This window comes from Octopus bimaculoides, unplaced genomic scaffold (genome assembly GCF_046866305.1).
Source record: "Octopus bimaculoides isolate indiv1 unplaced genomic scaffold, ASM4686630v1 contig283, whole genome shotgun sequence".
Lineage (NCBI taxonomy): Eukaryota > Metazoa > Mollusca > Cephalopoda > Octopoda > Octopodidae > Octopus > Octopus bimaculoides.
The window spans coordinates 1,679-24,532 of NW_028315532.1; the positions used below are offsets into that span (position 1 = coordinate 1,679).

The window sequence follows — 22,854 nt, forward strand, 5'->3', positions numbered from 1 at the left end:
TTTACAGCGAGCGAAGTTGTCGGAGGTAAACAAGCAATGCTGCTTATGACAACAATCTACATCGAAAGTATGCTAATTGCAACTGGCCGGTAAAGACAAAGCGACAGATGCTGAGATGTAAGTTGGCTCCCTGGTGAATCGTGCTCGGCGATTAAACTTCATTTTACTCATACATATGGGCAGAGTCAATTTGATCAGCTCTCCTACATGTGCAAATGTTGAAAGTAGCATAGAGCAGGCAACTGCAGCAGTGATCGGTTCAACGCCTCTTGCAATAGAAGCAAGTGAAATGAAAAAAAGAGAGAGAAGAAGGAAAAGAAAATATAAAATCTACTCTAAAGTTTCTTTGAAATTTCAGCTGCCAGAGGCATAGGTGAAAACTTATAAAACATTTTTAAAGTAATAACATTAAACAAAAAGTGTGCGATGCTTACAGCACCTAAGTTTCCCAAGCGGTCGCCCATCTAAGTACTCACTAGGCTCGACATTGTTTAACTTCGGTGATCGGACGAGAACCGGTGCTCTCAGCGTGATATGGCCGTAAACGATTACCAACCTGCCTTTTAGTACCTTTATTCTAATAAACGACTAAATGCAAGCACCTTTTAACATTTTACAATTTATAGCCACTTTTGTCACAATTTTCAAATCTTTACTCTACTTTTCTTCTACCAGTTCATTATTGCATCGGCGGATCAAACATTCATTCTTTTATTCTAACTGCCAAATACACCACTAGCAACTAGCTTCACGCTCACTCGCTTTCAGATTTCACTTTGCCGCTGCCAATTAGTCAATAGTTCTTCACTGTCACGCCACACTGCCCTTACTACTACTACTTGTGTCCCAATCTTACCCACAAATGCTCCTCAACACATCACCACACGTCATCACAAACTTATGCTCTGGCTATCCGCACCAATAGCAAATAGCTATGGATCTTCCTGACGCGACACTCGCCACATCAACGTCCAGTATTTAGCAATATTTACCCGCTTGTGACTCGCCTATCTTTCATTTCACTTCCGTGGATTTTATGCTAGAGGAAATCACTCTCTACGTGCATATTACTAAAGCCCGCATCAAGTCTAGTGACTGGTGCATGATGGGACACTTTACAGCGGGCGATGTTGTCGGAGGTAAACAAGCAATGCTGCTTATGACAACAATCTTCATCGAAAGTTTGCTAATTGCAACTGGCCGGTAAAGACAAAGCGACAGATGCTGAGATGTGAGTAAAATAAAACTCAGTAATACACATACAAGATAACAAAAATTCAATTCATAACCACACAACGATTTCCTATGTTCAGACGGTGTATTACAGAAAACGGTTCGAATGACACCTCTCTATCGTTCACGGTCATATCACTTTGAAAACACCGGTTCTCGTCCGATCGCCGAAGTTAAGCAAAGTCAAGCCTAGTTAGTACTTAGATGGGTGACCGCTTGTGAAGACTAGGTGCTGTAAACACTTTTCTCTTCTTTTATTTCAGAAGTATTCTCTACTTCAAGTCTGTCTCTTCCTTCGCTTTTGCATCGCACACAGATATACATATTTACAGGCACCAATTTCCATGCTTTTCTCTCACTGCACTTTCACAGCTTTATTCTGCAAAGTGAAATAACTGTTGCCAATGTTTGCTTAGTCATATAGTCCAGGCCACCACCCGCTTCTAGTTTCATGCGGCTTTCGCTAATTCTTACTTAAGTATATTGGCTCCCTGGTGAATCGAGCTCCACGATTAAACTTCATTTTACTCATACTTATGGGCAGAGTCAATTTGATCGGCTCTCCTATATGTGCAAATGTTGAAAGTAGCATAGAGCAGACAACTGCAGCAGTGAACGGTTGAACTCCTCTTGCAATAGAAGCGAGTGAAATGAAAAAAAGAGAGAGAAGAAGGAAAAGAAAATATAAAATCTACTCTAAAGATTCTTTGAAATTTCAGCTGCCAGAGGCATAGGTGAAAACTTATAAAACTTTTTTTTAAGTAATAACATTAAACAAAAATTGTGCGATGCTTACAGAACCTAGGTTTCCCAAGCGGTCACCCATCTAAGTACTCACTAGGCTCGACGTTCCTTAACTTCGGTGATCGGACGAGACCGGTGCTCTCAGCGTGATATGGCGGTAAGCGATTACCAACCTGCCTTTTAGTACCTTTATTCTAATAAACGACTAAATGCAAGCACCTTATAACGTTTTAGAATTTATACTCACTTTTGTCACTATTTTCAAATCTTTACTCTACTTTTCTTCTACCAGTTCTCTCTTTTTTTCGTTTCACTCGCTTCTATTGCAAGAGGCGTTCAACCGTTCACTGCCGGCCACTTGCAATTAGCATACTTTCGATGAAGATTGTTGTCATAAGCAGCATTGCTTGTTTACCTCCGACAACATCGCTCGCTGTAAAGTGTCCCATCATGCACCAATCCCTAGACTTGATGCCGCCTTTAGTAATATGCACGTAGAGAGTCATTTCCATTAGCATAAAGTCCACGGAAGTGAAATGAAAGTTGGGCGAGTCACAAGCGGGAAAATCTTACTAAATACTGGACGTTGATGTGGCGAGCGTCGAAACAGGAAGATCCATAGCTATTTGCTATTGGTGCGGATAGCCAGAGCATAAGTTTGTGATGACGTGTGGTGATGTGTTGAGGATCATTTGTGGGTAAGATTGGGACACAAGTAGTAGTAGTAAGGGCAGTGTGGCATGACAGTGAAGGATTATTGACTAATTGGCAGCGGCAAAGTGAAATCTGAAAGCGAGTGAGCGTGAAGCTAGTTGCTAGTGGCGTATTTGTGAGTTAGAATAAAAGAAAGAAAATTTGATCAGCCGATGCAATAGTGAACTGGTAGAAGAAAAGTAGAGTAAAGATTTGAAAATTGTGACAAAAGTAAGTATACATTGTAAAATGTTAAAAGGTGCATGCATTTAGTCGTTTATTAGAATAAACATACTAAAAGGCAAGTCGATAATCGCTTACGGCCACATCACGCTGAGAGCACCGGTTCTCGTCCGGTCACCGAAGTTAAGCAATGTCGAGCCTAGTGAGTACTTAGATGGGTGGCCGCTTGGGAAACCTAGGTGCTGTAAGCATCGCACAATTTTTGTTTAATGTTATTACTTAAAAAAAATTTTATAAGTTTTCACCTATGCCTCTGGCAGCTGAAATTTCAAAGAAACTTTAGAGTAGATTTTATATTTTCTTTTCCTTCTTCTCTCACTCTTTTTCATTTCACTCGCTACTATTGCAAGAGGCGTTCAACCGTTCACTGCTGCAGTTGTCTGCTCTATGCTACTTTCAACATTTGCACATGTAGGAGAGCCGATCAAATTGACTCTGCCCATAAAGAATGAGTAAAATGAAGTTTAATCGTCGAGTACGATTCACCAGGGAGACAATATACTGAAGTAAGAAATAGAGAAAGCCGCATGCGGGTGGTGGCTTGGACTATATGACTGAGCAAACATTGGCAACAGTTATTTCACTTTGCAGAATAAAGCTGTGAAAGTGCAGTGAGAGAAAAGCATGGAAATTGGTGCCTGTAAATTTGTATGCGAGGCAAAAGCGAAAGAAGAGACAGACTTGAAGTAGAGAATACTTCTGAAATAAAAGAATAGAGACATCTTTACAGCACCTATTTTTCCCAAGCGGTCACCCATCTGAGTACTAACTAGGCTCGACATTTCTTAAATTCGGTGATCGGACGAGAACCGGTGCTCTCAGCGTGAAATGGCCATAATCGATTACCAAACTGCCTTTTAGTACCTTTATTCTAATAAACGACTAAATGCATGCACCTTTTAACATTTTACAATTTATACTCACTTTTGTCACAATTTTCAAATCTTTACTCTACTTTTCTTCTACCAGTTCACTATTGCATCGGCTGATCGAACTTTCTTTCTTTTATTCTAACTCCCAAATACACCACTAGCAACTAGCTTCACGCTCACTCGCTTTCAGATTTCACTTTGCCGCTGAAATTAGTCAATAGTCCTTCACTGTCACGCCACACTGCCCTTACTACTACTACTTGTGTCCCAATCTTACCCACAAATGCTCCTCAACACATCACCACACGTCATCAAAAACTTATGTTCTGGCTATCCGCTCCAATAATAAATAGCTATGGATCTTCCTGACGCGACCCTCGCCACATCAACGACTGGTGCATGATGGGACACTTTACAGCGGGCGATGTTGTCGGAGGTAAACAAGCAATGCTGCTTATGACAACAATCTTCATCGAAAGTATGCTAATTGCAACTGGCCGGCAAAGACAAAGCGACAGATGCTGAGATGTGAGTAAAATGAAACTCAGTAATACACATACAAGATAACACAAATTCAATTCATAACCACACAACGATTTCCTATGTTCAGACGGTGTATTACAGAAAACGGTTCGAATGACACCTCACCATCGTTTACGGCCATATCACTTTGAAAACACCGGTTCTCGTCCGATCACCGCAGTTAAGCAAAGTCAAGCCTAGTTAGTACTTAAATAGGTGACGTTTTGAGAAACCTAGGTGCTGTAAACATCTTTCCATTCTTTTCTTTCGGAAGTGTTCTCTACTTCATGTCTGTCTCTTCTTTCGCTTTTGCCTCGCACACAAATATACATATTTACAGACACCAATTTCCATGCTTTTCTCTCATTGCACTTTTACAGCTTTATTCTTCAAAGTGAAATAACTGTTGCCAATGTTTGCTTAGTCATATAGTCCAGGCCACCACCCGCTTCTAGTTTCATGCGGCTTTCGCTAATTCTTACCTCAGTATATTGGCTCCCTGGTGAATCGTGCTCGACGATTAAACTTCATTTTACTCATACTTATGGGCAGAGTCAATTTGATCGGCTCTCCTACATGTGCAAATGTTGAAGTAGCATAGAGCAGGCAACTGCAGCAGTGAACGGTTGAACGCCTCTTGAAATAGTAGCGAGTGAAATGAAAAAAGAGAGAGAAGAAGGAAAAGAAAACATAAAATTTACTCTAAAGTTTCTTTGAAATTTCAGCTGCCAGAGACATAGGTGAAAACTTATAAAACATTTTTAAAGTAATAACATTAAACAAAAGGTGTGCGATGCTTACAGCACCTAGGTTTCCCAAGCGGTCACACATCTAAGTACTCACTAGGCTGGAAGTTGATTAACTTCGGTGATCGGACGAGAACCGGTGCTCTCAGCGTGATATGGCCGAAAGCGATTATCATCCTGCCTTTTAGTACCTTTATTCTAATAAACGACTAAATGCAAGCACCTTTTAACATTTTACAATTTATACTCACTTTTGTCACAATTTTCAACTCTTTACTCTACTTTTCTTCTACCAGTTCACTATTGCATCGGCTGATCAAACTTTCTTTCTTTCTTTTATTCTAACTCCCAAATACACCACTTGCAACTAGCTTCACGCTCACTAGCTTTCAGATTTCACTTTGCCGCTGCCAATTAGTCAATAGACCTTCACTGACACGCCACACTGCCCTTACTACTACTACTTGTGTCCCAATCTTACCCACAAATGCTCCTCAACACATCACCACACGTCATCACAAACTAATTCTCTGGCTATCTGCACCAATAGCAAATAGCTATGGATCTTCCTGACGCGACGCTCGCCACATCAACGTCCAGTATTTAGCAAAATTTACCCGCTTGTGACTCGCCCATGTTTCATTTAACTTCCGTGGACTTTATGCTAGTGGAAATCACTCTCTACGTGCATATTACTAAAGCCCGCATCAAGTCTAGTGATTGGTGGATGATGGGACACTTTACAGCGAGCGATGTTGTCGGAGGTAAACAAGCAATGCTGCTTATGACAACAATCTTCATCGAAAGTATGCTAATTGCAACTGGCCGGCAAAGACAAAGCGACAGATGCTGAGATGTGAGTAAAATAAAACTCAGTAATACACATACAAGATAACAAAAATTCAATTCATAACCACACAACGATTTCCTATGTTCAGACGGTGTATTACAGAAAACGGTTCGAATGACACCTCTCTATCGTTCACGGCCATATCACTTTGAAAACACCGGTTCTCGTCCGATCACCGAAGTTAAGCAAAGTCGAGCCTAGTTAGTACATAGATAGTACGTTTCAGTTTTGCCTCGAACACAAATATATATATTTACAGGCACCAATTTCCATGCTTTTATCTCACTGCACTTTCACAGCTTTATTCTGCAAAGTGAAATAACTGTTGGCAATGTTTGCTTAGTCATATAGTCCAGGCCACCACCCGCTTCTAGTTTCATGCGGCTTTCGCTAATTCTTACTTCAGTATATTGGCTCTCTGGTGAATCGTGCTCGACGATTAAACTTAATTTTACTCATACTTATGGGCAGAGTCAATTTGATCGGCTCTCCTACATGTGCAAATGTTGAAAGTAGCATAGAGCAGGCAACTGCAACAGTGAACGGTGGAACGCCTCTTGCAATAGATGCGAGTGAACTGAAAAAATGAGAGAAGAAGGAAAAGAAAATATAAAATCTACTCTAAAGCTTCTTTAAAATTTCAGCTGCCTGGGGCATAGGTGAAAACTTATAAAACATTTTTAAAGTAATAACTTTATACAAAATGTGTGCGATGCTTACAGCACCTAGGTTTCTCAAGCGGTCACACATCTAAGTACTCACTAGGCTCGACGCTGCTTAACTTCGGTGATCGGACAAGAACCGGCGCCCTTAGCGTGATATGGCCGTAACCGATTATCAACCTGCCCTTTAGTACCTTTATTCTAATAGACGACTAAATGCAAGCAGCTTTTCACATTTTACAATTTATACTCACTTTTGTCACAATTTTCAAATCTTTACTCTACTTTTCTTCAACCAGTTCATTATTGTTTCGGCTGATCAAACTTTGTTTCTTTTATTCTAACTCCCAAATACACCACTAGCAACTAGCTTCAAGCTCACTCGCTTTCAGATTTCACTTTGCCGCTGCCCATTAGTCAATAGTCCTTCACTGTCACGCGACACTGCCCTTACTACTATTACTTCTGTCCCAATCTTACCCACAAATGCTCCTCAACACATCACCACACTTCATCACAAACTAATTCTCTGGCTATCAGCACCAATATCAAATAGCTATGGATCTTCCTGATGCGACGCTCGCCACATCAACGTCCAGTATTTAGCAAAATTTGCCCGCTTGTGACTCACCCATCTTTCATTTCACTTCCGTGGACTTTTTGCTAGTGGAAATGACTCTCTACGTGCATATTACTAAAGCTCGCATCATGTCTAGTGACTGGTACATGATGGGACACTTTACAGCGAGCGACGTTGTCGGAGGTAAACAAGCAATGCTGCTTATGACAACAATCTTCATCGAAAGTATGCTAATTGCAACTGGCCGGCAAAGACAAAGCGACAGATGCTGAGATGTGAGTAAAATAAAACTCAGTAATACACATACAAGATAACACAAATTCAATTCATAACCACAAAACGATTTCCTATGTTCAGACGGTGTATTACAGAAAACGGTTCGAATGACACTTCTCTATCTTTCACGGCCATATCACTTTGAAAACACCGGTTCTCGTCCGATCACCGAAGTTAAGCAAAGTCGAGCCTAGTTAGTACTTTGATGGGTGACCGCTTGGGAAACCTAGGTGCTGTAAACATCATTCCATTCTTTTATTTCAGAAGTATTCTCTACTTCAAGTCTGTCTCTTCTTTCGCTTTTGCCTCGCACACAAATATACATATTTACAGGCACAAATTTCCATGCTTTTCTCTCACTGCACTTTCACAGCTTTATTCTGCAAAATGAAATAACTGTTGCCAATGTTTGCTTAGTCATATAGTCCAGGCCACCACCCGCTTCTAGTTTCATGCGGCTTTCGCTAATTCTTCCTTCAGTATATTGGCTCCCTGGTGAATCATGCTCGACGATTAAACTTCATTTTACTCATACTTATGGGCAGAGTCAATTTGATCGGCTCTCCTACTGAATCGATTCCCTTCGATCATTTATGATAGACTAATTGTTCAATGAACAGAGGAACGAAGATAAAATCTTCAGAAACACCTTGTGCAACAGCCTGTAACGATGTGAAGAAAAACATGTGCAAATGTTGAAAGTGGCATAGAGCAGGCAACTGCAGCAGTGAACGGTTGAACGCCTCTTGCAATAGAAGCGAGTGAAATGAAAAAAAGAGAGAGAAGAAGGAAAAGAAAATATAAAATCTACTCTAAAGTTTCTTTATAATTTCAGCTGCCAGAGGCATAGGTGAAAACTTATAAAACTTTTTACAAGTAATAACATTAAACAAAAAGTGTGCGATGCTTACAGCACCTAGGTTTCCCAAGCGGACACCCATCTAAGTACTCACTAGGCTCGACGTTGCATAACATCGGTGATCGGACGAGAACCGGTGCTCTCAGCGTGATATGGCCGTAAGCAATTGTCAACCTGCATTTTAGTACCTTTATTCTAATAAATGACTAAATGCAAGCAGCTTTTAACATTTTACAATCTATACTCACTTTTGTCACAATTTTCAAGTCGTTACTCTACTTTTCTTCTACCAGTTCACTATTGCATCGGCTGATCAAACTTTCTTCCTTTCTTTTATTCTAACTCCCAAATACACCACTTGCAACTAGCACACGCTCACTCGCTTTCAGATTTCACTTTGCCGCTGCCAATTAGTCAATAGTCCTTCACTCTCATGCCACACTGCCCTTACTACTACTATGTCCCAATCTTACCCACAAATGCTCCTCAACACATCACCACACCCCTGCACTCGTCATCACACACTTATGCTGTGGTTATCCACACCAACAGGAAATACCTATGGATCTTCCTAACACGACGATTACTACAACAGCAACGTCCAGCACTTAGCAAAACTCCGCCGCTTGCTGGCTCACTGGCTTGCCGCTATTTCACTTCACTTAAGTGGACATTATGCTTGTGGATATGCATCCGTCGGCGCACATTACTAAATCTAGCATCAATTGTTGTAAACTGGTGCATGATGGGATACTTCACACACGCACACACACACAAACACACACATACACACATACACACACACAAACACACACACACACACACACACACACACACGCATAGATAGAGAGAGCGAGGTAGAGAAAGCGAGATAGAGAGGCAGACAGTTAGACAGACAGATAGATAGATAGATAGATAGATAGATAGATAGATAGATAGATAGATAGATAGATAGATAGATAGATATGTTTATGTCTGTTTGTCTCCCAACAGCGCTTGATAACTCTTGTTGGTGTGTTTACGTTGTCGTAAATTAGTGTTTCGGTAAATGAAGGCAATAAAAAAAGTACCAGGCATAAGGAAGAAAGAAATGGTGTCGATTTGTTAAGCATCTTCAAGGCGGTGTCCCAGCATGGCCGTAGTCTGATTACTGAAAATGCTAAAACAACCACTAAATTCCTTAGGAAAACTTTATGCTAAGGGAGGCAACTCTTCAAAAACTCCCGTATCTCAGTCATACCATAATATTGACAAACATATACATCTACATTTCGGCCCCTTATATTAAGATTAGCCTTCACGTCTCCTCTTCTTTCTGTCCCTAATCTGCGCATTTCTCAACACATATCATTGCAGCTGAATCCACGAAACCCTCTCTATAGGCATTATTTTGGTCCAGTGGAAACATTCTGATCATTGTGCAAGGGTAATAACTCTTCATTAAATTCCCCAACGAACTTCTCTCGTGGATTTGCCGATTTTCACAACACTGAGCAATCGGATGTGACATTCCCTTATCCCTCGTAATAGACAGCCTTCGCTATATTCTTCTACCAGCCTTCGCTATATTCTTCTACCTACTTTAGGTACTTTTCTATCTCGCATGCTTAAACAAATAGATAAAATACAGCTCGGCTAGATCGCTGATTCTGTATTTTAAACATTAATACACCCAACATAATGACAAATGCACGAATACAGGTTCTGACTTATGGATTCGCAGACAAACAGGGCTCAAATGACAAGGCAATATCATATATGATACCAGATTGCATTGAAAGTTAAAGGTTTTGGAGTGACATCTGGGGCAAAGACAAGGAGCACCAGAAGGATGCTGAATCGTTGCAAGAACTGAAACAAACAGTAGTCTGTCCAAAGCAAGCAGAACGAGTCATTTCAGTTTGGGAAGTGAAGGAAATCAGCAAAATAAATGAGCAACTGAAGGGCCCCGGGACCAGATGGGATTCAAGGCTACTGGATCAAAAGATTTGGTGAACGTCATGCACGAATAGCTGCGCAACTCAACACCTTGTTAAATGCAGACCAAGTAACACCAGAGTGGTTGACATTGGGTAGGACAGTGCTGTGCCTGAAAAACATCGAAAAAGGCAATACGGTAGACAATTACAGGCCGATATCCTGCTTGCCACTTATGTGGAAGTTATTGACTGGAATACTCGCAGAGTCAATGTACGAACATCTGGAAAAAAATGGAGTCCTGCCACATGAGCAGAAGGATTGCAAGCGTAAGTACAGAGGTACCAAGGATCAACTCCTGATAGACAAAACTGTACTCAGAGACTGCAAGAGGAGGAAAACTAACTTAGCCATGTCATGGATCGACTATCGTAAGGCGTACGATATGATCCCACATTCTTGGATTATGGAGTGTACGAACCTCTTTGGTATTGCATCGAATGTCGAGCGATTGCTTGGAAAAAGTATGACGAATTGGAGGACGGACCTGACAGCATACGGAAGAAGTTTAGGGACAGTAGAAATTAGGAGGGGCATCTTCCAAATGGACTGCCTGTCTCCACTGATCTTTGTACTGTGCTTGATACCACTTACACTGATTTTGAGGAAAGCAAAGGCTAGGTATGTATTCAAAAGCCACCAACAAAGTCAACCATTTGTTATTCATGGTTGACCTCAAACTTTATGGTAAAGATGAAACCCAAGTCAGTTCTCTCGTTGATACAGAGTATACCTTCAGAACTGATATCAGAATGGAGTTCGGACTGAGAGAGTGTGGTGTGTTAGTCTTGAAGAGAGGCAAAATCAAATGTATGGATGGGCTAACGATACCGTCGGGGGAAGTTATGAAGCAGATAGAAGAGACGGGCTATAAGTACTTGGGGATTTTGGAAATGGATAAATTGGAGAAAGAAATCACAGAAAAATTTAAGGTGGGGTACTTCCTCAGACTGAGACTAATCCTTAAGTCGAAATTAAACAGACGGAATAAGATCGAAGTTATCAACACCTGAGCAGTTTCATTCCTTAGATATAGAGAAGGGGTGATCGCATGGACAGTAGACGAACTAAACAGCTTAGCCAGAAAGACAAGGAAGTTGCTAACTAGTTATAGGATACTCCACCCAAAAAGTGACACAAACAGACTGTATGTACCAAGAAAAAGAGGGAGGAAAAAGACTTATTGGATGCGAACACAGCATTAGAGCAGAAGAAAACAACATAGCATGGTATGTAAAAAATGCCACAGAACCGCTATTATTAGAATAAGAAGGTCAGGCTCGGGTAGGATGAAAGATTGCAAAGATAAACAATATACAAGAAATTGAAAACTAATGAAACAGAAAATAGGTGGGTAAAGAAAAGAATGTATGGTCAATTTCATAGGGATGTTGAAAATAAGACAGACGGAGAAAAAAGATGGCTGTGGATGACTAAAAGTGATTTAAAACCGGAAACGGGGGCTCTAATTTGTGCTGCCCAAGAGCCAGCACTAAGAACAAACTACATAAAATACAGAATAGACAACACAGCAGAAAGTGATAAATGCAGAACCTGTAGACAAAATGGCGAAACCGTATGGCATATTACCAGCCAATGTACGCCACTAGCCTAGGAGGAATATAAGAGACGCCACGACAATATAGCTAGGCTTGTTCATTGGACACTTTGCAACAAGTATGGACTTGACAGAGCAAAAAATTGGTACGACCACAAACCTGAAGGCATCTTCGGAAATAGATATGAAAGATACTATGGGATTTTATGATTCAGTGCGATCATGAGATAGAGAATAGGAAGCCAGACATAGTCTTAATTGAGAAAGAAAATAAATTATGCTGGATCATAGATATAGCATGCCCAGCTAAAAAAAAGGTATGCGATAAGGAAGAAAGAAAAGTTGAGAGATATGACAGGTTAGCTTGGGTAGTTAAGTAGTTGTGGCCGATGAAAAAGGTAGCAGTATTATCAATAATTGTTGGAGCCCTGGGAACAGTGAGCAAAAATCTCGAGAAGTACGTGGAACAAATAGGGGCTGCAATAAAGGTGGAGCACTTCAGAAAACAGCACTGCTTGGAACCGCTCGAATACTCCGGAAGGTGCTCGAAAAATAAAAGGTGTTACCTTAGTTCATTGGTAGTGAACAGCTGACACTGTAGTACATCTCCAGCGGTAGAAGCTGTGCAAGGGTTATGATAATAATAATAATTAATAATAACAAATGCTCTGATGTAGTACCAGGCACTGGTTCTCACGGCTTCTGCTCTTAACCAGTTGAGCATGTCGCTTGATGGCTGACGATACGTGCATCTCTAACAATGAGCAGAAGTAGTGGTGGAGCATCAGAGCCATGTATTGAGAGGAATTCTTTGGGATTTTAATAATTTGCCTGTGGAAGCATGGGTGTTTCGTTCAACATCCTTATACACCCCTTATTCAAGGACCTTTTGAACGGGATGGGCTACTCTAACTGGGCCCCCACCTGCAAAGCCATGCGCTGTTTATCTTTATATGAGATCACCATGTCGCACACATATGGTTGTGATGCACCTGCCTGGTGTACCCATATCAAATAGGTAGTCATGATGGGTACATTGGGTTTCGTATATTTTACCCCAATGTCACTTTGATGGCATGCACTGCTCTCTCACTCAATAATAATAATAATAATAATAATAATAATAATAATAATGATAACTCCAGAAAACTGCACCGCCTCTGTGAAAACACTGTGAAAACACTGTGAAAACTGGAGTTGATACACGGACCTTGAAAAAGAGGTCTCAAATATGTGGCATCTAATTAAGAGAACTATACCTGTAACCTTAGGCACTTTGGCTAAACACCAAATGGTTCTCTTAAATACTTTAAATTCCAGAAAACTATAAAGTATCAGAACTTCAAAATATTGTTCTAATCCGTATAGCTCGCATCCTAAGAAAAACACCATCGACCTGAGAATATTTGAATTTCTTAAAATCTTTCAAAATCGCAAATATCACAACAAACATATAATGGCATCTAATTTTCAGTATATGGTTTCCTTTGCCTGAAATCTATCCGTGTTACTCAAATAACACACACAATAAAACGTCTAAATTATTGTTCTTGGAGATGTCTGAATGAGACTTGGAACAGCTTGTAGAAAATAAATCAACAACAACAACGAAAACATGACAGTAATAATAATCTTTATTTATTAACAAGAACTGAGAGAAATGCAACAAAATTCAAAGAAAATTCAAAAGATGGAAGATACAAAAATTACAATAATGTACTCATATAAAGTTTAAAAGTCTTCTTGTGTTGATTAGGGTACGCCATGTTTCTGATGACGTAGCTCCGCAACTAACTTCCTGTATTGCTTTTAGCTGAAGATTTCAGAATCTTCGGTGAGGAACTCTTGGTTTACAGTAGACAATTCAGGTCGCACGTCATGTGCTATCTAAAACCGATCCCATTTCTTTGTCCATTTGTACTGTAAGCAGTATACTAAATCGTTGTTAGTCTTACGAATGAAAATCTAAATTTTGTTCAAGCTCATTAATTTTATCTATTTGTATTGTATTGGGTCTTTCGAAGAAGTGTGCATATGTCTTTTTGAAGGACTGCTTGTAGGTCACTTCTCTTTCGCTATTGTTGTTGTTGTCATTGGGAGTGATTCGTTTTTGTCCACGTCAGGGCCAAAGAGTTTGATCGTGGCAGTGAGAATTATGTAATTTTGTTTGTCGAACCACGGATCACAGCTATTGTGGAGTTTCTGGATTTTTCTTTAATCTTTTTCTTTTTTTACTGCTAGCCTTGATTCTGTGATTTGAAAGAACAGTGTTGATAGTAAAGAAAAGCCCAGACAGAGCATAGAATCTGGCTTATGAATCAGCCCAGTGTGCCACCCTTCCTCAGACGATTTTGAGATATCACAATCGATGGCCTTAGCTTCACTAGAAGAGTTAAATGAACGACAGGGCGAGCTGGCAGCAACGTTAGCACACCGGGCGAAATGCTTAGCGGTATTTCGTCTGTCTTTACGTTCTGAGTTCAAATTCCGCCGATGTCGACTTTGCCTTTCATCTTATCGGGTCGATAAATTAAGTACCAATTACGCACAGGGGTCGATCTAATCGAATAGCCCCCTTCCCCAAAATTTCGGGCCTTGTGTCTAGAGTAAAAAAGGATATGACAATGAAAATGTCGGTAGTAGATCTAGGTACACGAAAACTCTATTGAAACTCAGAAAGAAGCCTGGAGAGTCAGAGTACCTGACCAAATCCACCTTAATAATAGATTCAAAGACTTTACTAATCACAGGAAGATGACTTATTGGAGTATGCATGCGTGTATGTATGTATGTATGTATGCATGTATGCATGCATGTATGTATGTATATGTGTGTGTATGTATGTATGTATGTATGTGTGTGCGCGCGCGCGCGCGTATGCATGTGTGTTTGCATGCGTGCGTGCGTGTGAATGTGTGTGCGTGCGCGCGCGTGTATGTGTGTGTGTGTGTGTGTGTGTGTGTGTGTGTGTGTGTGTGTGTGTGTTGACAATCATCATACATAACTGATGATTGCCAACTCGATTTCGAGTAGAGCTATTGCCTGATTTTTTATGCCCCAGAATATCATATTTGAGCTGCACGAATATGGCTTTTGAGGCCTGCCAAAGACTTGCATGTTTTTTGACAATTAGTGCAAGAAAACTTGGTGCTTGTATAGTTTACAGCTCCACGAACTTTACTGTTTTTTCAAGCCCCTTTTTGATCTGCATATTTTATGATAGAGTATACATTCGCCCAACTATAATCAATGTGTGGTTGTGCAATGTGTGATTTCATATGGCTCTTTAGCCCAACCTCACTAAGACAAATCTTTCCACATTCATCACATGTAAGATCATCACGTTCATTAATGTTTGTTAGAACATCATTCCTGTCACTTTTTCACATCTTTCTTTTGATCTTTGCATGCTCCATTCTCTTCCTTTCAAATTTATTTTTACCTTCATGCACAACTTTTTTCCATTTTTCTCAGCAATGCGCAAAATCTTCCCAGTTGTCAATTGGAACATTTATCTTATTCAATCCCGACTTCAGACAATCTTTGTACCTCATCTTTGGTTTGTGGGACAGATGCTTACCTGTCACCAATTCTCCATAAAAAAGTTGTTTAAGCATTCTGCTGTCTACCACTCTTACTAAGTGTCCACTCCATCTCAATTTGTACTGCAATAGCAAAGCTTCAATACTGAAGCATTTCCCTCTTTCAAACACCTCATCGTCACTCACAAACATTTTCTAGCTGATCCTCAAAATCCTTCTCAGACATTGTTGATAAAAATGTTCCATAAGTTTTAAGTGCTTATGATACACAGTCCAGGTTTCGCAAGCATACAATAAAGAGGTTAAGATACATGTATTGTATACCTAAATCTTTGTCGTAGTGGAAATACCATGTCTAGACCGTAGGCGGTCTTCCAGTTTGCCAAAAGCAAAACCGGCTTTCTGAATGCGTAGTGACACTTAATCATCAAGATTTGTTGATGTGTTTAGTGTGCTCCCTAAGTAAACAAACTTAGAAACCGCAGCAAGTTTTCTTCCATACACGAAGATACCAGGTTCTATGTATGGCATTCCTGGTGCTGGCTGAAACATGACAACAGTTTTGGTTATTTTTATGGTTCAGCCAAGTGCCTCACAAGCCTTTGAAATTGCATTCATAAGATTTTTCTTGTCATCTTCAGTATCAGTGACAATATCACAATATGCATAGAGGAGGTCTCTAATAAGAGTTGAAGACGTCCTTGACTTAGCTGACAGTCTTTTGATGTTAAAGATTTTTCCTGTTGTGCGATATCTGATATATATATATATATATATATATGCTTTCATAGGACCCTTTGAAAGCCAACTGAAAAACTATAGTAAAATATAGGGTGAAGAGAGTGGGTGCTAGTATGTCACCTTGTTTTACTCCATTCATGACAGAGATGGGCTCCGAGAGCTTTCCACCAATGTTGATCCTTACTTCCATGCCATCATGAAACTGCTTTAAGACTTATCTCCAAGTCTCCTCAAGATCTCCCACAAGGCAGTTCGACTGACAGAGTCAAAAATCTTAGTAAGATCAATGAATACTTGATGAAGTTCTGTTCCATACACTTTTCCAGTAACTGCCGTGCAGAGAGGATCATGTCAACAGTACCCTATCATTTCTGAATCCACTCTGTGATTCAAGAAGAATCTCATTTGCTATATACATCTGCAGCCGGTCCAACATTATTCGTGATAAAACTTTGCCGGTTGTAGCAAGCAGGCAAATACCACGAAAGTTATGGCATCCATCCTTTTGTCCCTTACCCCTGAACACAACTTCCATGACTGCATCCTTCCAGTCTTTTGACATAACTTCATTTTTCCATATCTTTTATATTACTGCTGTCAGCATTTCTAGCAAGTAATACCCCACCTCCCAAACTCAAATAGTTCTATATTCAAGCTATCAACTTCCGGTGCTTTGCCATTGTTCAGCTTTGGTACTGCTTGTATTGTTTCCTCCACTGACGGAGTGTCATTTAAGCACTCAATAGGTGCATTCTGTGGAATCATATCAATACTTTTTTCATCAACAACTGATGGTCGATTCAGAAGTTCATTGAAATGTTTCTCCCATCGTTTTAAGATGTCTTTGGGCTCCCTCGATAAAACACCATTACTATTCTTCACATGAGCCAAAGTAGGAAATGATGGCCCATACACCTCATGAAGGAGAGTATATAATAACTTAGTGTTCTTAACATTGGAAGCAGCCTCTATCTCTTCTGCTTTCTTCTGCCACCTGCATGCTTCAAATCTTTCTTTGCACATCTGCTTTTATCTCTTTGAAAAAAAGCTCTATTTTGATCAGAATTATTTGCTAGTAATGAATGCAATGCCTTTCTTTTTCCTTCCAACATATGTTGAATATTTCCATCACTTTCATCAAACCAATCTTGATGTTTTTTCTTCTTTCTTCTTAAAGCTTCTTTACTTAAATTGTATAGTTGTCCTCTGAAGTCCATCCACTCATCTGGCCAATCCAAATTTTTGATCTTCTGATGAAATTCTACTCTAACTGTTTTATCCTTAAGGAAATTCCCATTCAGATGTTTAGAGATGCCAGTGCCACTTTGTCTACTTTTTGGTTTCACTTTAAACTTGATCTTCCCACGAACCAAGCGATGATCTGTCCAACATTCTGCTCCTCGCATAACCCAGATTATACATAAATTCTCCTTATCTCGCTTTCTAGTTATCATACAGTCTATCAGGTGCCATTGTTTTGAACCGGGGTGCTTCCATCTAGTTTTGAATTTATCTTTTTGCTGAAAAGCACTGCTCCTAATAAATAGATTTAGCTCAGAAAACATCTGTAACAAAAGTAAGCCATTGTTGTTACAATTTCCCACCCCGTGTCTTCCAATCACACCCCATGTCTCATGATCTTTACCAATTCTAGCATTAGAATCGCCCAGTATGATTATCGCATCCTTGTGTGGAATTTTGCGGGTATTTTCTTTCAGCACATCATAAAAGGAAAGCTTTTCATTTTCACTTGCATTCATAGTTGGTGCATAAACACTAACAAGTGTTACATACCTACCTTTTCTTGAGGGCAACATGGCAATTCCTCTAACTTATCAACCAAGGAGGTTTTCAGAGCAAAAGCAACGCAACTTACTTTTTTGTAATTTTCTTTTTCTTCTTTCTCACTCCAATAAAATGTGTAGCCACTGGATTTCTCAGTAAAGTTACCTTTCCCAAGCAATCTAGCCTCTGATAATACTACAATGTCTATTGCATACTTTTGCATCACCATACCAATAAGAGCAGACTTTCTCTCTGGGTATCTTTAATTTGATTTTGAATCTAATAATGTTCTTACATTTCAGCATCCAATATTCATGGAAACTTGTCTGTTGCTGTTGCTAAACGCAGGGGCAGAACGACGACCGAGCCCAGGCCGCGGTACACTGGGGCACCTGCTGGGCCAGACCTGTTCATCTCTGGATCCCAAGCCCTTTTTGTCATTTACATTTTCATAGCTTATGGATCTCATAATTGCATTTAAGCCATTTTTTCGGGCTACGACCAGCCCCATTTACTGAGCTCGTATAACTTAAGCAAAATTTGCTAAAGCAATACCGATGCCAGAAACTTTTTGAAGTAAGGAGAGAGCTTGCACTCACCAAATCCCACTCTCTAAGTACCAAAAGCATAACCCATAAAAAGGAATAGATCCTCATCAATGGATGTTCATTGAGACTTAAGGTTTAATTTCGGAGTATCCTTCTCCTAGACAGCTTGTCATTCAAGACTAAAGAGCTACTATCCGCCCATCGTAGGGGTTTTCCATGCACTCACACCGACACACACAGAGACACACATTAACAGCCACAAAGTTAGTAATAATGAATACACACCATTATATACACTGAACATGATAAAAAAAATATAAATACAAATAAAAATATAAAAGATATATACATTTATCAAAGAAACAAAAATTGCCATGCACATCACATACATAAAATTATTGATAAAAGTTCATTAAAAAAATACACACATGAATACACACACACACACACACACACACACACACACACACACACACACACATACACACACACACACATACACACACACACACACACACACACACACACACACACACACACACACACACACACACACACACACACACACACACACACACACACACACAACACAAAATACACGCACACAACTTTACATACTTTATTGAATGGCCGTTGACTCTTCTGAGTTCTTCCGCCCTTTGACGGGTTTTGCTTTTTATCCCGCAGGGTGTCCAACAGTCACCATCCTCACCAAATAAGGTTGGTGAGGTTGCCGGTTTAGTCGCCGACGACCCGATCGTGCAACAGGTTGTACTGGGTTACATGTTACCAGTAGCACATAAGAGCGACCTGACATACATACATACATACATACATACATACATACATACATACATACATACACACATACATACATACATATATACGTACGTACGTACGTGCGTGCGTGCGTGCATGTGTGCGTGTGTGTGTGTGCGTGTATGTCCGTCCGGTGTCTGCACTAGTTTTACTTATTAAAATAGTTAAAGATTCTTATAAGGGATTTTTTAGGCGAAGCTAAAAATTTTATAAACTGCTCTTCGATATATTTCATTCTTCAAATACATTAATTGTGTCAATAATTTCACTTGACAGGAATATATCAAAATGAAATTTAGTATTGATTATCGATAATGATTTTGGTATCATAGTCGTCATCAACAATAATGCAATCTTTGTGGATGCTGATAGATCCAAGTCGTGTTGACTTATTATATTGTTACAAGCAAAGAAAAAAGATACGACCAGAAATAGTTTTACAATGGATTTACCAATCTCGTGTCTCAAAGGATAATGATTGTTAACGATTACTTTGAACAGTTTGGCATTAATGAATTCCTCTCCATATTTTGACTGAACTAAACTTGGACGAAGAGTTTTGGTTAACTTTATAGTTTCAAGCAGGATAGTGTGGTACTGTTTCAGAATAGTACTCATAACAGCAGACCCGTAGAAGAAAAACATGGCAACAAACCATACATCACCAACAGCATCAGGTTTAGCAAGCATTGCGATAGCTATTGAAAATATATATCTACAAATGATTTGAAAACTCATTAGAAACACGTAGCTTGAATAAAGTACCCATAATGTAAAAAATGGAAATGATAAAAACGATACAATTACAGCAATAATCATGAAAAAATAATTATTTTTTACATACAGAGGGAAAATATATACTTTGAAGTAACTTAATGGTAATGTAAAAATCAAATAAACAGTTGGAATTCCGTAATAAACGAGGCACAGAAGTAGTTCACAGATAGAAAATACAGCAAATAAAATTGTAATCGCAATATAGATCCAAAGTAATATGAATTGGCTAAAAATATTTCTCTCGTAGTAATAAAACCAAATTTTTTGTAAACGTTTAATCCAAGTATATATTATTAAACACCAGAAATTTGGATTTAAAGCAGTAGAAATGTTAGCTTTCATTATTGCATAAAGTAGATCATAATTTTGAAGTGTAGAAACATTTAAATTCCCATAGTTGTTTAATAATTTGATATTTTGAATTAGAAACGTACAAGTGGATCTTTGATGTAATGTACTATAAGCGATAGTCTCACTTAACCGACTGGGAAGAATGAAGACAATGCAGCTTAAAAATATGTAGCCAATAACACAAACTAAGGGACCCCCGAGAAAACCATCTGTATTTTCATAGCTTTCTGAGATTCCTAGTATTAAGGCACGATAACCCAATGGAATACGATCTTGTACAAGTATTGTCACCGTTTCATATAAAAAAAAATAATGCATTAAAATACACAAGAAAATAACTGAAAGAGAAAACAGAATAAGAATGAATCTTCTTAATCTTGAAGCAAAGAACGTGGAATGGTGAAAACAAAATAACCAAGATACAAAATGAGAGAAACTGTAAATACTATGTTTTTCATTAATCCATTCTGATTTGTTTGGTAACGTGTATTTAATTCTAAATAAAAATTCATCGTGAGCAAATTGGACTAGATTGAACTGATGGGAATATGAAGGTATTTCAGCTTTTGATGTAAAACGAATAAACAATGGGGAAAATGCCCACAAAATTGCTCCGACGATATTTGCATAATTATTAAATGAACTGTTATCAATGATATTTCCAGAACAAATGGATTTCGCTTGATAAACATAGCTTTCATTTTTATGTAATTCACAGCAGTAGTTCTTCAGTATCTTTCGATTCATACCCAATCTTCTGTAAGCTAGAAACGCATAAGGACTGTTCTTCTTCACTTCGTGTAACAAACTGATAAAAAAACACATGTATCCAGATTCTCCCATTTGTAATTCATCGGTAAATACAATTCTCTTCAGTTCCTCGAAAATCAAATGTATTACATCGTATCTACGAATATTTTGTTTTGCACAATTTATATCGATATTGATGCTTGGAGTAGCGATATACGCATCTAATAAATTAAGAGAGTAAAGTGGAAAGTCATAGGGAACATTTTTATACGCATTTAAACCGTCAGGTTTATTTGGAATCCACGAGAAATGCCTAGCATTTGCAAAATAATTCAGTGGTACAGGCTTCAGAAAATCATCAAGTCTTTTATCAGATACATGGACTTCAAAATTGAAAACCTTTCTGCCTGATTTTACTAAACGATTTAAACTCTTGCTGACATTGGGAGAAATTGTAGTTGTACAATTATGTCCGAGTTCTTTCGCATCTACTTTTAGCGATGCCAATGTGGTAATAATGGTGATTGAAAGAATAAGAAGACTGGTTGTTGTTGTTGTTATCTGCATGGCAGCAATATTAAGTTGTCTGTAAATAAGAAAATAGAACATACATAGCAAAAAGGTTTCATTTCAGTTTCATTTGAAACGGAGAATATTTCTACAGCCGGTTTCTTGTTATTAGAAGGTTTTTTTAAGTAGAAGAAGTATCTTTCAAACTGTGGTGATAACTTCACTAAAGACATATAAACACAAACCGATGATACTTAACTGCTCCACATGAAATTCATTGACCGACGTCAGCAAAACTTCGATAATTATCGAAAATAAACACAACTCTGTTAACAATAATAATAATTTCTTTTATTGACCAAAGGGTCCAAGACATGGAGGACAGGGAATAGAACCGCTAGTCCTTGTAAACAATGAAGCGAGCTTGTGAGACTTTTCTATAAAAGAATTGAAAGAACAGAACAGAACAGAACAGGATAGATATCTTAGTCGTCGAAGAAACTATGCATTCTCATCTAACACGGAATTTTGAAATCAAATGGAAAAAGTATAATATAGAATGTTACACCAACCTGAAGTGTGATATCCTAGAGTACTGCAGACAGAGTATTGTGATACAGGCGGTTTTTCTTGGAGCCTTGGTAATAGTAACAAAAACCTGAGAACAAAGATTAAGAAACTAGATATTTTAACCTAAAAATCAGTGAAGTGCAAAAAATGTCTTTTGAGTAATAAAATTTTCTCATTGTAAATTAGTGATTGATAGGAAGAGCAGGTAAATTTTTATGCGGCTACCTTCTCTCTAAAGATTTAATCTGCGTTTATATTTCAGACGTTAGGATGGTGTCGTCCCCGCGCAAGTGTGAGAGTGTGTATGCCTCTATGTGTATGTGTGTGTGTGTATTTATTGTTGTTGATATGGTTGATGAGTAGCACTACAAAATATCTACTCGTAACCATAATCATAAATACAACAGCAACAACAATAAAATAAAAAACAGTAACACAAATGCGTACTCTAGCAAATAAGTTGAAGAAGAGAAGAAGGGAAGGAAGAAACTCTTTTTCATAAACGAGAACATTTAGGCGAAAATTTATATCAAGTAGAGAGTGATAAAGAGATGAATATATGGATGGGTACACAGTTGGATAGATATATAGATAGAGTGGATGAATGACTCTGAGATAGATAAATAGATAGATAGATAGATAGATA

General features: G+C 38.8%; 1 protein-coding gene, 4 non-coding genes and 6 pseudogenes across 5 annotated transcripts; 4 read left to right on the forward strand and 7 right to left on the reverse strand.

The window, feature by feature from the left end:
* Positions 1-427: 427 nt before the first annotated feature.
* LOC128247957 (5S ribosomal RNA) lies at positions 428-546 on the reverse strand. The gene has a single exon (XR_008264293.2). It is a non-coding gene; the product is annotated as a 5S ribosomal RNA (ribosomal RNA).
* Positions 547-1,355: 809 nt separating this feature from the next.
* Positions 1,356-1,474, forward strand: LOC128247978 (5S ribosomal RNA). Its single transcript, XR_008264297.1, has one exon. It is a non-coding gene; the product is annotated as a 5S ribosomal RNA (ribosomal RNA).
* Positions 1,475-2,022: 548 nt separating this feature from the next.
* LOC128247971 (5S ribosomal RNA) lies at positions 2,023-2,140 on the reverse strand (annotated as a pseudogene).
* An 845-nt stretch (positions 2,141-2,985) lies between these two features.
* Positions 2,986-3,104, forward strand: LOC128247958 (5S ribosomal RNA; annotated as a pseudogene).
* Positions 3,105-3,634: 530 nt separating this feature from the next.
* Positions 3,635-3,753, reverse strand: LOC128247969 (5S ribosomal RNA; annotated as a pseudogene).
* Positions 3,754-4,437: 684 nt separating this feature from the next.
* On the forward strand, positions 4,438-4,556 carry LOC128247938 (5S ribosomal RNA). Its single transcript, XR_008264277.1, has one exon. It is a non-coding gene; the product is annotated as a 5S ribosomal RNA (ribosomal RNA).
* Positions 4,557-5,101: 545 nt separating this feature from the next.
* LOC128247970 (5S ribosomal RNA) lies at positions 5,102-5,220 on the reverse strand (annotated as a pseudogene).
* Positions 5,221-6,616: 1,396 nt separating this feature from the next.
* Positions 6,617-6,735, reverse strand: LOC149128965 (5S ribosomal RNA; annotated as a pseudogene).
* Positions 6,736-7,544: 809 nt separating this feature from the next.
* Positions 7,545-7,663, forward strand: LOC149128966 (5S ribosomal RNA). The gene has a single exon (XR_016240607.1). It is a non-coding gene; the product is annotated as a 5S ribosomal RNA (ribosomal RNA).
* A 662-nt stretch (positions 7,664-8,325) lies between these two features.
* LOC128247959 (5S ribosomal RNA) lies at positions 8,326-8,444 on the reverse strand (annotated as a pseudogene).
* An 11,037-nt stretch (positions 8,445-19,481) lies between these two features.
* On the reverse strand, positions 19,482-21,698 carry LOC149128967 (uncharacterized). Its single transcript, XM_089346878.1, has one exon. The coding sequence runs from the start codon at positions 21,693-21,695 to the stop codon at positions 19,482-19,484; it is 2,214 nt and encodes a 737-aa protein (XP_089203004.1). The 5' UTR covers positions 21,696-21,698.
* Between the last annotated feature and the right edge of the window lie 1,156 nt (positions 21,699-22,854).